Here is a 14,478-nt window from a genome sequence, read left to right as displayed (position 1 = left end):
AGCCTTGTGTTTATTACTTCACGCCAAAAATGTGATTTGTAATTAAGCTTATAACTTAAAATACAACTGGAATTACATTTGGTTTGGAGGTTTTAGTTATTGTTTTGTTCAGGAATTTAAAAAATGGGTAAATAAATAAATAAATACGAATAAATCATATTGTTATGTATTTACACAAACCTCTTGCACTCACATCATGTGTTGACATGTTTATATCAATAAATAAACCTTATAAACACATGGATGAGTGGAAGATGAATTTCCAGCTGTTGATGTTTACAGTCTGAAAGTTAGTATTAAACTGTTTAATTTCCATAATTCTTGTTTTCGGCTATAAATAGAATGATTTGATTAAATAGCTGGATATTTTTGAGTCAATGATATGGTGGTGATTTAATGGTAATTTTTGAAACAGCTTTTTTTTAAACTAGACTTCAATGTATTGAATGTATATTCAATGTATTCGTCTAGCACGTTCACATTATCGCAAAACAGCTTTACAGAAGTATAGAAAAAGGAATGAAAATAGACAAAAATAAATACATAAATTAAATTTATTAAATTTAGGATTTAACAAAATTATTTTAAAATATTAAATTCAATTTTAAAAACTATTAAAATATTTTAAATATCTCTAAAGTCTATAATGAGCAAGCTGGAGGTGAAGGTGCCAAAGAAAATCCCTGAGATGATATGAGGAAGAAACCTCATTCTCATTTGGGTGACACTGGACAGTAAATAATGTAAATGTAAATAATGGAAAAAGGAACTAATGGGTCAGCGCTGATCCACAGTAATCCCATGAGTCACTGGCTGACTAGAATTAAGGTACAGACCAATAGTTCTGACCTCTAGCTTGAGTAAATTGTATACAAAATGCATTCAGATGATTATTGACATTATTGGACTATCAGAAGTAAAGATGGCACTTTTATACAATTAAATAGACTAGAAGTAAAAAGCAGACTATTCACCTGGCTATTAGACCTTTTTTGGACTATTTACACCTTTCTGGATGAACATTTAGCATCCAGTGTTTCAGCCTTTGAATGGTATTCTTTAACACATTTGTTATCAGGTCTGTTTGATTTAACGTCATGATTCAGCAAAAAGTTAAATAAACATTCACCATATCAACATGTAATTGTGTTTTTTATCTGTTCCTGTGTAATTGTAGAAACTACAATGTATTAGAAAGAGTGCATTTTTTATTTTATTTTGTTTTTTTGAGGTCAGGTCTTCATCAGTTAACAGTTGAAGATTTCGGCAGGAAGGAATTATTGTTGGGTATGGGTTAACTCGGAAATTGCGCTGACCTGTTAGTTCCTCAGGAGCTCCTGGTTGTAACTATAAACTGTTGTAGAAAGGACATAATTTACATTGACATTATTTCCTGTCCAGTGTCACCCATATGAGGATGAGGTTTACTTCTGAGTCTGGTTCCTCTCAAGTGTCCTTCCTCATATCATCTCAGGGAGTTTTTCCTCATAACTATCACCTCAGGCTTGTTTATTAGGGATAGATTCATTCATTCATTCATTTTCTATCACTTATCCAAACTTCTCGGGTCACGGGGAGCCTGTGCCTATCTCAGGCGTCATTGGGCATCAAGGCAGGATACACCCTGGACAGAGTGCCAACCCATCGCAGTTAGGGATAGATGTTAGGGATAAATATTACATTTTAAACTTTACAATTTTGATTCTGTTTCTATACTTATGTAAAGTCATGGCCTAATTGTTAGAGAGTTTGACTCCTAACCCTAAGGTTGTGGGTTCGAGTCTCGGGCCGGCAATACCACGACTGAGGTGCCCTTGAGCAAGGCACCGAACCCCCCCAATTGCTCCCCGGGCTCCGCAGCATAAATGGCTGCCCACTGCTCCAGGTGTGTGTTCATGGTGTGTGTGTTCACTGCTGTGTGTGCAATTTGGATATGCAGAGAACGAATTCTGAGTATGAGTCGCCATACTTAGCTGTATGTCACGTCACTATGTCATGTCACTAAAGCTGCTTTGAGTCAATGTGAAGAATGAGCTGGTGAAAAGATGGTGAGACTCAAGGCTGAGAAGCACCTTAGGCAGACCTTGTTAAGGTTCTTATCAATGCGTTATAATGTAGCCTATGATTGACAGTGTTTTCTATTCTTCAGTTTCTTGTTTAATCATGATTATAAATACTCAATGTAACAAATGATTGAGGCTCTTCCTCTCTCATGTTTCATGAGGATCATTGGGTCCAGTTGCTCAACAGCACAAATAAATTGTGACCCTTTTTACTCTTGCCTGTGCCTACCAGTGATTCTCTGTGCCATATTTCTAAACATTCATTCATTCATTCATTCATTCTCTACCGCTTATCCGAACTCTCGGGTCACGGGGAGCCTGTGCCTATCTCAGGCATCATCGGGCATCAAGGCAGGATACACCCTGGATGGAGTGCCAACCCATCGCAGGGCACACACACACTCTCATTCACTCAATCACACACAATTTTCCAGAGATACCGATCAACCTACCGTGCATGTCTTTGGACCGGGGAGGAAACTGGAGTACGCGGAGGAAACCCCACACACACAAGGCGGAGGTGGGGATCGAACCCTCAACCCTGGAGGTGTGAGGCAAACGTGCTAACCAATAAGCCACCGTGCCCCCTATTTCTAAACATATTCTAAGGAATATATTTTGAAAAACCTTTTCATTTTTGACTTAACTCTTTGTAGACAGCAAAGTAGGTGTTAGCTTGTTCCATACATCTAGATAGATAGATAGATAGATAGATAGATAGATAGATAGATAGATAGATAGATAGATAGATAGATAGATAGATAGATAGATAGATAGATAGATAGATAGATAGATAGATAAACACATCTCCAGCCCTGAGTGCTCTGTGTCTCTCACTGACAGTCTCTCATGTCGAATTAAAGCTGTGTGTTGCTGTGATCTGCATACACGCTAGTGCCAGAGAGTCTGACCAGCATGTTAATGCCACATTTCCTTCAAGAAGTGGAGTCGAGACCTCCGTCCTTTGTAAAACACTGGTCCTGTTCTCTTGATGGGATTGTCCACTGGTTCACTGCCTGCAGGAAATGAGAAATGAGCTACAGCCTGGGGCTATGAACTCCTTCCCACGTGCCCTTCTTCTATCATTTGTATTTCCAGGCCTTTTATCCCCTCGAGGTGCAAAGCCACATTCTTAATGGCTTTTATGAAGTGTGAGGAGGGGCAGAGACGAATGGTACCTCACACACACTCGTTCCAGTCCTATCTTCTACCATCATTATGAAGTCCACACGCCAAGTCCATCACACATTCCGTTTGTCTCCTTCACAAGTCATCCACCGTCTCACAGGCTGAGGACATTTATTGTAGTTATTGATCTTCACTTGTTGTTAGCAATAGCAGCTTGAGCAACAGTTAGACAAGTCAAACTTGTATGCAATCTGTAAATCCAACCTTTTTGGGGTGTAATAGAAATGCAGTTGAAGCAAACACTTAAATTGTAAGATCTGAATCTGCTCAGAAATTCTTAAATCTTAAAAAGCATTAACAAACTTTTTCTAATACATTATTATTCCTAATAATAACAACTCATCACTGGCAATTGATATGTCAAACGCCAATCACAACCTAACCATTATAACAGCTTATAAAAATATGATCTTTAACAAAGAACAACATACTGTATAAAGAGACTAATAAATGAATGCTTTGTAGCAATCAGTTTTCAGAAGTCTTCAGGACAAAGGAGTATTTGCTTGCCATTGTCTTGATAAAATGACATGCTGCAATGTTTTCTTCTTGTTAGTATAAAGAGAGAGAATAAAAAGAGACGATGGGCAACAAAAGACTGTATATAGCTGCTATTATGTAAATGATATAGTTAAGGTTTCTTCTGGGTACCTTGGTTTCTTTCCTGCATGCGTTGTGGACTGATTGCGATCTATCGTAGTTTGTTTCCATCTAATTGATGAACGCTGTAGTGGTGTAAATCTGAATAACACATAATTTCAGCTTTACATCATCACAAAATTTCATCAGTTTCAATCTGACCATTTAATTAGTTTAAATGGCTCTTTTTAGCTGTTTGGTAATCAATGAATCATATCAGAAACAGCTGTTGACCATGACTTTTCTACTTGAAAAGTCTACTTTTTTGTTTTCTACTTGAGAAAACAAACCATACCTGTGTGTGTTGCAGATTTATAACGCATACACACACACGCTTACTTAATTAAAGCAAATTCACTAACATTTGCTTTTAGCATTACCAGAAATCAATATCCATTAAGTGAAATTTTTGATTCATACTCTCATCTTTTCAGAAAAACTACAGGGACTTGCAGTGCATTGCACTTTATGTATTTATGTATGTATGTATGCATGTATGTATTTATTTAGTAATTTAATAATTAATATTATTATTTTTTGTTAGTTCATTGATTGTCACTTGTCAATGACAACTGCATGAATGTGCAGGTGTTCCTATTAAAGTGACCAGTGAGTATATGTATGCATAATTCGGGATTTAAAACCTGTATATACATTATTATTATTATTATTATTATTATTATTATTATTATTATTATTATTATTATTATTGATAGCAAAACGAACATCTAGTATCATCAAATGTACTGAAGAAGACGCGGAACAAAAAAAACACGTGTTCCTGTTTCCGCCCGAACACACTTTTTTGGTTGCTCACATCATTTCACATGAATGGAAAAGGAAATAGCAATAATACCATGACTTGATATCGTCTGTGCATTGCAGAAACCTTAACATTAAACGAAGAAAATTATATCTAATTGCATATTTATAGCTGTTCCCAGCTGACAGTGTTGCTGAGTGAAGCGGTGCGTTTAGCTTGTTTCAGCTACACAAAGCGACTCACTTTAGCTAACAACTGATTCATTGACTAGCCGCTTTAAGTGTACATTATATCACTGTGTAACTGATAGAGAACAAACATCAGGATAAAATGCTGAAGGAAATCCTCGACCTGCCTCTTGAGGATAAGATATTTTACGCCGTGTTGGTGTTTTCGTGGACGGTTTATCTTTGGGAGGCCTATCTTTCTCACAGACAGGTAAAGTTACAGTATGTGTTGTATCACAACCTAATGCTCATTGATGAGAGGATGCTGCTGCTATCATAAGACTTTAAACGTGTTTCTGAAGATCTTAGTGTGTCAGGGTTTTGTTCAACGTTATGTAATATGTTATAACAAGAATATATATATATATATATATGTGTGTGTATATAATATATATGTGTATATATTAATATATTAATATATTAATATATATATATATATATATATATATATATATATATATATATATATATATACACACACGTGTGTATATATATATATATATATATATATATATATATATATATATATATATATATGTATATATATGTATATATAGATAGATAGATAGATAGATTGAGAGAACGATAGAGAGAACGAACAAGGAAATGCAGTTTGGCATCTACCAGAAGTGCAAAGAGTAGCAATTGTGCAAATAGACAAGTGCAGATAAATATGTAGTATATGTACAGCATGTAATACATAAATATATATTAAATCAAATTTCAAATTTTATTTGTTATACACATAAATATATATGTTGTACATGTGTATATATACAGCATGTGATTATATATATATATATATATATATATATATATATATATATATATATATATATATATATATATAATAAAGCTAATTAAAAAATATATGTCTCACAAATTATTATTATTACAAGGTTTGCAATGTGGCTTGCAGTCAAGGTTTTTGTTTGTTTGTTTGTTTGTTTTTCTTTCCCAGAAAGCTACGTAATTTGGTTAAATCGCAAGCGCACAATTCTTTCCTTGTAGTGATTTTCAATGGGAGCTGCACTCATGTTCATGTTCGATCACTTAAATGGAAGTTTGGCTGAATGTGCATTGTGGTGATGTCACATGACACGTCACATCTTCGCCCAACTCTTTTGATCAGGATAAGGCGCTGATATTCAAGATGAAGAAAGAAATCTCCATGACCATGAAATCTTATACCAGACCATTTACCCCTGACGTGTCTCAAGGCTACGAGAGGATTTTGTCAACGTGACTTGCTTTCCAGCTCCTTGCTTATAAACGCCGCACTGCATTTCAGGTTTATGCGATGCTGCACTACTCTCTTAAGCAGGTGTAACTCACTCTTGTGTTTCTCCGTCTCAGAGGAGGATCTACAGCTCTGCCACGCATGTCCCCACCGAGCTGGGGAAGATTATGGACGCAGAGACGTTTGAGAAGTCGCGCCTTTACCAGCTGGACAAGAGCAACTTCAGTTTCTGGTCTGGACTTTACTCTGAGACAGAGGGAACGGTGAGTGGATGCACACACACCTCGCACACAATGCTTATCTATAAACTTTATCTCTAAAGGAGAGAGGGAGTTTACTGTTACTGGAAAATAATCAAGCATATAACATGTTTATTGTGTTCAGTGTCAGGGTTTGATTTTGATTGAATGGATTTTTTCCCCTCAGCTCATCCTGCTGCTTGGAGGCATCCCTTTCCTCTGGAAGATCTCAGAAAGTCTGACTGGTCGCATCGGCCTCGGCCCAGAGTACGAGGTACATCTGAGCTTGTCACATTTCCGCTTAAACGTTATTTATTTGCTGAAAAATCTTATTTAACACAACTGAAATATTTCCCTGTGTGATTATAAACTGAACAGAGGTTTGTGTTTGTGTGGTCAGAGGTTTCACACTGCTCCTACTGACCCTGGGGGTAACACTGAATCCTGGCTCTTCAGAATCTGCCCTTGTGTCACACTGTACATTCCTAAACCCTGCTGTAACCTTCTTCTCATTTGCATATTCACGCATCAACAACCCTGATTGGATAAATCCGCTTTAAATAACGTCTCGTCTCACGCTTTCACGTCGGTGAGGAAAAAAGTTGGTCTCTGTGCTTCTGCACCCGAGCAGGTTCTATTATCTTTCACAGCTTTCTCATCATTTTTGCTCTGTTTAACTTTGTCCTGTAGTCCAACAGACGTTTCTTCGTCCGTATCAGAATCAGAATCAGAATAAGAAAGGTCTTTATTGCCAAGTATGTTTTCACATACGAGTTTGTTTTAATTTCTTCTAGTACAGGAGCTCCACAGTGTAAACAGAATGGCATTGATAGGACATGAACACATAATAAATGGAGTTGTATCTACAGTGGTAAAAATTTGTAAATCGAAATATAAATGTGCAAATTGAAATATAAATAAGTAAGTATGTGCAAATAATGTAAGAATAGAGTTTGTTCTGTGTATGTTAAGTGTTCATCAGTTGGATTGCCTGAGGGAATACTGTTCCAGTCCTACATCTGGTCGTTCTGGTGCTCAGGGCTCTGTAGCGTCGACCAGACGGCAACAGTTCAAAGAGTGAGTGTGCTGGATGTGAGGGGTCCAGAGTGATTGTCTTTGCCCTTTTGCTCACTCTGGAGAAGTACAGATCTTTAAGAGTTGTGGCAATGATTCGCTCAGCAGTCCGGACTACCCTCTGTAGTCTTCTGAGGTCAGATATGGTGGCTAAGGTGAACCAAACAGTCACTGAGGTGCAGAGGATGTATTCGATGATTGCAGTGTAGAACTGTTTTAGCAGTTAGCTAATGTTTCAGCGTGACATATTTCCCCCTCTGTACACCGCGCACTTCTGTGATGTTCAGCGTTTTGTCTCCTGACTCTATCTACAGAGTCGTTTTTGTTAAGTGTCTCTACGTCCTGGTTTTCACCTGAGCACAGAGGCGCTGTTCAGGTTCTGATTGGGTTTCTATTGCTAAGCAACCAGCCCTAACATTCTAACAGCGCGTGGTTTCACACTGTACACGTTCAACACCGCCGTGTGGAGTTAACACTGTAAAAGCCAAGCTGATTAATAACCCCGGGGGGCCAAAGCAGGGGGTAGAACGACCCTAACCCAGGGTTGACTGCAGTATGAAAAGCCCTGTAATGTGAAATCCTGAGCACTAGTGTCATGAAACTGCCATTTTGCTTATGCTCTTGGTTGGAATGCTGCAGATCTCCCAGTCGTTGGTCTTCTTGATGATTGCGACGCTGTTCAGTGCCATCACAGGGCTGCCGTGGAGTCTGTACAGCACTTTCGTCATCGAGGAGAAACACGGCTTTAACCAACAGGTGAGGAAAAACATCCACGGCATTTCATGTCAAATTACAAGGCGAGCCTAACACTTTATTTTAATTGCAATTAATTTAATTGTTAATGAATTAAAAAAAAAGCTGGAATATGGAACAAAACATGTCAGTGTGATGTAAAGGACATGAATCAGAGTGAAGTTACTGCTTCCAGTGAAGGGTTTTATTCCTGATATACACCACAGACATTTGCCAAAAGTTACGATTCCTTTATTAATCAGACAGCAAGACGTCACGAATTTTATTATATTTCATTCTTACATTATAACTGTGCTTGAGTTTCATATTCAAATAAGGTTAGATACCATATTCAAATTTTATGATCCTTCTTATATCAAATGGATGATGTTGTTTCAGACGTTAGGCTTCTTCCTTAAAGATGCTCTGAAGAAGTTCGTGGTGACGCAGTGCATTCTGCTGCCCGTCACCTCTCTGCTCCTCTACATCATCAAGATCGGCGGAGATTATTTCTTCATCTACGCCTGGCTCTTCACACTCATCGTCTCTCTGGTTAGTGACCACCACACCACCATAATCATCTCATCACCTTCAACTGTATAAAGGTGGTTGTTTGTGTCGATTGGGATTATTATTATTATTATTGAGCAGAAGAGTATTAATGCTATTTATTTATTTATTTATTTACTTATTTACCTATCTATCTATCTATCTATCTATCTATCTATCTATCTATCTATCTATCTATCTATCTATCTATCTATCTGTTTATTTATTTATTATTCATGTTAAGAGGTTGGATGGTGGGTGATGCACATGGCTTTCAAAAATCTCTGGCGCTAATATTTAAGTCACAACAGAGCCTCCAATGCTTGTCAGAAAAGCAGCAAGTGACCCATTGGGAAATTAATAAGACATTAAGGCAGTCAATAAATGTCAAAAAATTAAAATGAAAGTAATAAACCTTCTGTAGAGATTAACAAAATGAGGGCATGTTATAAAAATAACCTTCAATATGGTGGTCACTTCTACATCTTGTCACTAAAGCGCATTATGATCAGAAGCTACTTTACTTCCTCTCCACTTGCTTCTCTCTTTCTTCCCACCCTGAGGCATCTAAAGACTGTAACAGCTCCAGTTGTGTTTCACTTCGTGAAGATTTCAGACCTTCGGTGAGAAGATGTCAACCTCATGTGGCCTTTGAGGACAACAACCTCCTCATCAATACACAATTTTCAGACTGTATCTGACTCTAGAAAGGACATCATTCATAATAACACACTCTGGTGTTTATAACAGGTTATAATCACACCCTCCAGTGTCACCCAAATGAGGATGAGGTTCACTTTTGAGTCTGGTTCCTCTCAAGGTTTCTTCCTCTTTCATCTAAGGGAGTTTTTCCTCACCACAGTCACAGTCACCTCAGGCTTGTTCATTAGGGATGAATACAAACACATTTAAATATAAGTCTAATATTAATCTTGAACTTTTTGTACTTTATTCCTTATGTTAATGTCAAGCTGCTTTGAGACAATGCCCATTGTTAAAACTGCTACACAAATAAAAGTGAATTGAATCACGCATGTCACTGGAAGTGGGCAGCTCTAATTAAAAATGAACATCTAGACAGCTGTGTGAGTGACGGCGGCTTTACTAGAATCTCAATTCTGAACCTTAGACAATGAGCCGCTGCTCTCCTATCATGATGAAGTACATTTGCTGCTTTAATCTTACAGCACTGGATTATTGGCAGTCAGCTGAACATGTCATAAATCTCCCCATAACGTTAATAACAAGAATTATTTGGATTTGTTTTTTTTTTGTGTGTGTTTGTTTTTTGATTTGCTCAACACATCAATCTTCATCCCAAAAAGTGCCATGTCATTTGGTGCTTCATAAAAAGGTTGACAGTGAAAGAGAAACTTTAGAAAAAGTCTGCTTGTCTTCAAAAAACAGCTTTAAACCACACGTGCTGATCAGACACCTGTTATTCTCTTTCTCCCTCTACATTGTGCAGGTTCTGGTGACCATCTACGCCGACTACATCGCCCCGCTGTTTGATAAGTTCACACCGCTGCCTGAAGGAGAGCTGAAGACGGAAATCGAAAGCATGGCTAAGTCCATCGACTTCCCGCTCACCAAGATCTACGTCGTAGAAGGTGGAGCTGCACAGTTTAACACTGCTCAGTTTGTACTCGTGATGTTTTGGTCTTTGCCTGGGACTGATTGAGTGACCAACATTTGGATAACCGACTTTGTCTGTTTTGTCTTCTACCTTCACTTCCCAGGCTCTAAAAGATCGTCACACAGCAACGCGTACTTCTACGGTTTCTTCAAGAACAAGCGTATTGTGCTGTTCGACACGCTGCTAGAAGATTACTCACCTCTGAACAAGAAGAACGACGGAGAGCCCGTCACCGAACCGGAGAAGAACGAGGAGACGGGAGACGAGACCAAGCTACAGTCTAAAGTCAGTCAGTACCCAAGAACTCATTAACTGTCCTTAAACCTGGGGTCTCCGTTGTTTGAAAGCCAATGTTGACATATAAAATCACCAAAACAAACACGCCCCTAACCCAAATGGATCCCACCCCTGTATCGATAGCTCCGCCCACACATACATAAGTAACCCAGGCAAATAATGGAAAGAAATGTGTCTATCATAGCTGAAGGGAAGAACAATACGATTCCAGATAAACAAACAAGCAAAAATTACACACAAGCATAATCATGTAAAGGACAAAGGCATATATTAGTTCTGTGTAACAAAGCAAAGCCAACGTTACTCACCTATCGAGAAGGAAAAAAGTGCCTCTGCGTCTTAAGTAAAGTCGGCGACATATTCACAGATTGGAGTTTCCCGAGTCAATAACTCCTGAGCTAAACGCTGTTACTACACAAATAACACCTCTTTTCTATCGTAGTAATGTAGAGAGACAGCTACAACAGCGAGTTATTGACTTCAGTTCTCTCCAGCGCTGGAAAGCTGATCCTATATTAACACGTCCTACTTCTTGCCTTATCGTAAGCCTTTCTTCACTTTCTTTCTTTGTTTTATCCCCCATGTCAATGTTAAAACCGCTTTCTGCTAATGTCACACATGCGCACTGAACACTATCTCCTCCCATATCGACAAGACACGCCCCTTTCTGCTCATTGGCTACACGTTTGTTTTGCTTTTGTTTAGTTTGTCTTAGTTTTCTGAAGCATTTCTCAAACAACGGAGACCCTAATTCGATGAACTGAATAATAATAAACCAAATCATTAATACTGAAACGCTCTTGAATTCTTGAATCTGAAGGCTTTTCCAAGACTGGAGTAATTTACTTTTAATAAATGACTTGGGTTGGTTTAGTTTTAAACTGTTTAACTTCAACATATAAAACAATTACACACAACAAAAAGATAAGAACGGCTGAAAGGGGGCTAATACTTTTTCACAGTAAATTATCCAATGAGTAAACGAGTCAAGGTAAACTTGGGTGTCTTATTTCTGTAGTAACGTGGTTCTTTTTTTTATTCCTAACCTTTTTAGCACAAGAAGCAAGGCTGCAGTAATCCAGAGGTTCTGGCGGTTCTTGGACACGAATTGGGACACTGGAAATTGGGCCACACGGTGAAGCACATCATCATTAGCCAGGTGAATTAGCAGTTACATACAGAGGAGCTCAGGGATTTTAAACTTCGTCACTTCTTGAACAGACTATCCGGTTGTTTCCAGGATATGCAACATTACTAATACTAATAGCCATCTGCATATTATATTCATAGTACATGTATTCATCTGTATATTATGTTCATAGTACATACACATCTGTAAATTACTGTTTATAGTAATAGCCAAATATTTTGTTACATCCTTCTGTAAAATTTCAGTTATAATTATAGCCATCTGTATATTATGTTCATGTTACACACACACCTATAAATTACTGCTATATTACCACTTTATTTAACTCATCTAAATCTTGTACAGACTGTATATCCTGCACTTGCTGCTATTGCACTCTGGTTAGACCTAAACTGCATTTCGCTGCCTTGTACTTTTACATGTGTAATGAAAATAAAGTTAAAAAAAAAAATCTAATCAGATCTAATTACATCTGGGTTTAAATTCTGTTTCCTTCCACAGCTGAATTCGTTCCTCTGCTTTTTCCTGTTCGCTGTTCTGATCGGTCGGAAAGAGCTTTTTGTGGCCTTTGGTTTCCACGACAACCAGCCAACTCTTATCGGGCTGTTGATCATCTTCCAGTTCATCTTCTCCCCCTACAATGAGGTATGGTGTGTGTGTGAGTGCGAGAGTGTGAGAACATGAAACAGTTGAGCTCCTGCAGGCTGAATTTCTTTCTTTTCCTTCTCTAGCTCCTGACGTTCTGCCTGACTGTGCTGAGTCGCAGATTCGAGTTCCAGGCAGACGCGTTCGCACGAGCCATGGGGCGGTCGACTGAGCTCTGCTCGGCCCTCATCAAGCTAAATAAAGACAACTTGGGCTTTCCTGTAGCTGACTGGCTCTTCTCAATGTGGCACTATTCCCACCCTCCGCTCCTGGAGCGCCTCCGGGCCATCAAGGACACGAAGAAACAAGACTGACGGTTCCACAAGGGGGCGCCACATTCACCATCCGCCCCTCACAGAAAGGGCCTTCGGTGGCCATTTCTGGCTGTCTGAAGAAAGAAAAAGTCTCTCTCTCAATTTTTGTCTCGTATTCCCTTATTTCACAGTTTTCTACCTGTTTTAATTAATTGGATTTAATTATGCATCAGAAATGCATCAGCGCAAAGAAGACTTATGAAAAAATCATACTTTCTAAATAAACAAGTGTCTTCTCTTTCTCAATTTGCATCCAAAATTGAATAAGTGTATTTTTCCTATCCTTGATATTGTTCAGGAGAGAGACAGGATGAGGAGCACCCTACAAAAAATCGCCTGGCCTCGTTCTAGTTCAATTATTTCACCTTTGATTCATTTGAGTCATTTGCTTTTGTTCAGATCTAAAACGATTCAGACCATATCTGTAAATACGGTGTTGATTTCGCCGCTTCTTTTTTTTAAATAATGATAATACATTTAAGAAATGTTAGCAGTAGCTAGAAATTTGTTGAAATTTTTACAGTTTGGTTTCTTTTTATTTTGAGTGCCTCTAGCATATGACTGCATGTGCAGCTGTGTGTGTGTGTGTGTGTGTGTGTGTGTGTGTGTGTGTGTGTGTGTGTGTGTGTGTGTGTGTGTGTGTGTGTGTGTGTGTGTGTGTGTGTGTGTGTGTGTGTGTGTGTGTTTAAAAAAAAAAAAGTGATCCCATCCCTTTTCTTTTTTCCTTGTCTTCATAAGTAAATCCAAAGCATAAACAGGGACAAGCCTCGTTGCTATCCTCATGGTGGATTCATGTTTGCATGCTGGAATTAAGAATCCACTCATTCCCCTTTGAAGAGAACAGAAGAAAACAGAATGAGATTAGATGAGCAGGATAAAGCCATAATCAAGGATTAAACACAGCATTAAGAACATAAGGATTTAGTAAGAAATTGTTGGATGTGTTTGGGCATCTCAGGAGATCTAAATATAATACAATATATACGTTAAATCGATATTCGGATTTGCTTCTTGGTCATCTTGGAAATCGTCCCTTTCTGTGTTTGACGTGATGTTTGTGAATGTACCGTCTAATGAATAAAACCCTTCACAGCTCATTTTTCCCTGGTGTCTTTCTGCTGTTATTAGCTCTACTAAATTGAATCAGTCTTCAACACATTTTCTGATTGGTTCATGAATTTCCAAATACTCACTGGCCACTTTATTTAAGTTCTTTATTGGCTTTGATTCCACAAGACTCTGGTCCAGGTTGATGTGATTAGATCACATGATGAATCATTGGATTTCTCAGCTGCACATCCATGCTGTAATTCTTACCTTCTGACAAATCTTTAGGTTGCTCTATTGGATTTAGGTTTGGTGCCTGTGAAGGCCACAGGAAGGTACACTGTGCAGCATCATCCTGGGCGTAACCTGTGACATGCCAAGAATACTCGGTCAGTATTACATTTCTGTTAAGCATATACTAAATTATATTAACCAAGAAATCATCTCTACATCTTCACACCAGTACACCAACAGCATTTTGACACAAGAAACGATCCATGCAGTTGATTCCAAAATATGACCCTTACTAATGACCAGGTGGCATTTTTCCATTCTTTAACTGTCAAGGTGCAGTGTCCAGTGCCCTCTGTAGCCTTGGCTTCCTGTACTTTCATGCATTTTTTTTCCCTACATCTAAACTGATCTGGTTTCATTCATTCCAGGCAAATCATACAC

General features: G+C 38.3%; 1 protein-coding gene across 1 annotated transcript; it reads left to right on the top strand.

Moving 5' to 3' along the window:
• Positions 1-4,676: 4,676 nt before the first annotated feature.
• On the top strand, positions 4,677-13,395 carry zmpste24 (zinc metallopeptidase, STE24 homolog). Its single transcript, XM_027160194.2, has 10 exons — positions 4,677-5,091; positions 6,237-6,383; positions 6,547-6,633; positions 8,073-8,189; positions 8,565-8,717; positions 10,183-10,324; positions 10,454-10,635; positions 11,702-11,806; positions 12,299-12,442; positions 12,529-13,395. Exons 1-10 carry the CDS (start codon positions 4,984-4,986, stop codon positions 12,754-12,756), a joined length of 1,413 nt encoding a protein of 470 aa, XP_027015995.2. The 5' UTR covers positions 4,677-4,983; the 3' UTR covers positions 12,757-13,395.
• The last annotated feature ends 1,083 nt before the right edge of the window (positions 13,396-14,478 follow it).

This window comes from Tachysurus fulvidraco, chromosome 12 (genome assembly GCF_022655615.1).
Source record: "Tachysurus fulvidraco isolate hzauxx_2018 chromosome 12, HZAU_PFXX_2.0, whole genome shotgun sequence".
In the NCBI taxonomy this organism is placed as follows: domain Eukaryota; kingdom Metazoa; phylum Chordata; class Actinopteri; order Siluriformes; family Bagridae; genus Tachysurus; species Tachysurus fulvidraco.
The sequence above is the reverse complement of the archived record's forward strand: the minus strand, read 5'-3'. Positions and strand labels throughout refer to the sequence as shown.

Excerpts from the sequence above, each read along its gene's own strand:
- zmpste24 (XM_027160194.2), top strand. The coding sequence starts at position 4,984 with ATGCTGAAGGAAATCCTCGACCTGCCTCTTGAGGATAAGATATTTTAC. Across the intron at positions 5,092-6,236 it reads CCTATCTTTCTCACAGACAG|AGGAGGATCTACAGCTCTGC; the intron begins GTAAAGTTACAG and ends TCTCCGTCTCAG. Across the intron at positions 6,384-6,546 it reads ACTCTGAGACAGAGGGAACG|CTCATCCTGCTGCTTGGAGG; the intron begins GTGAGTGGATGC and ends TTTTCCCCTCAG.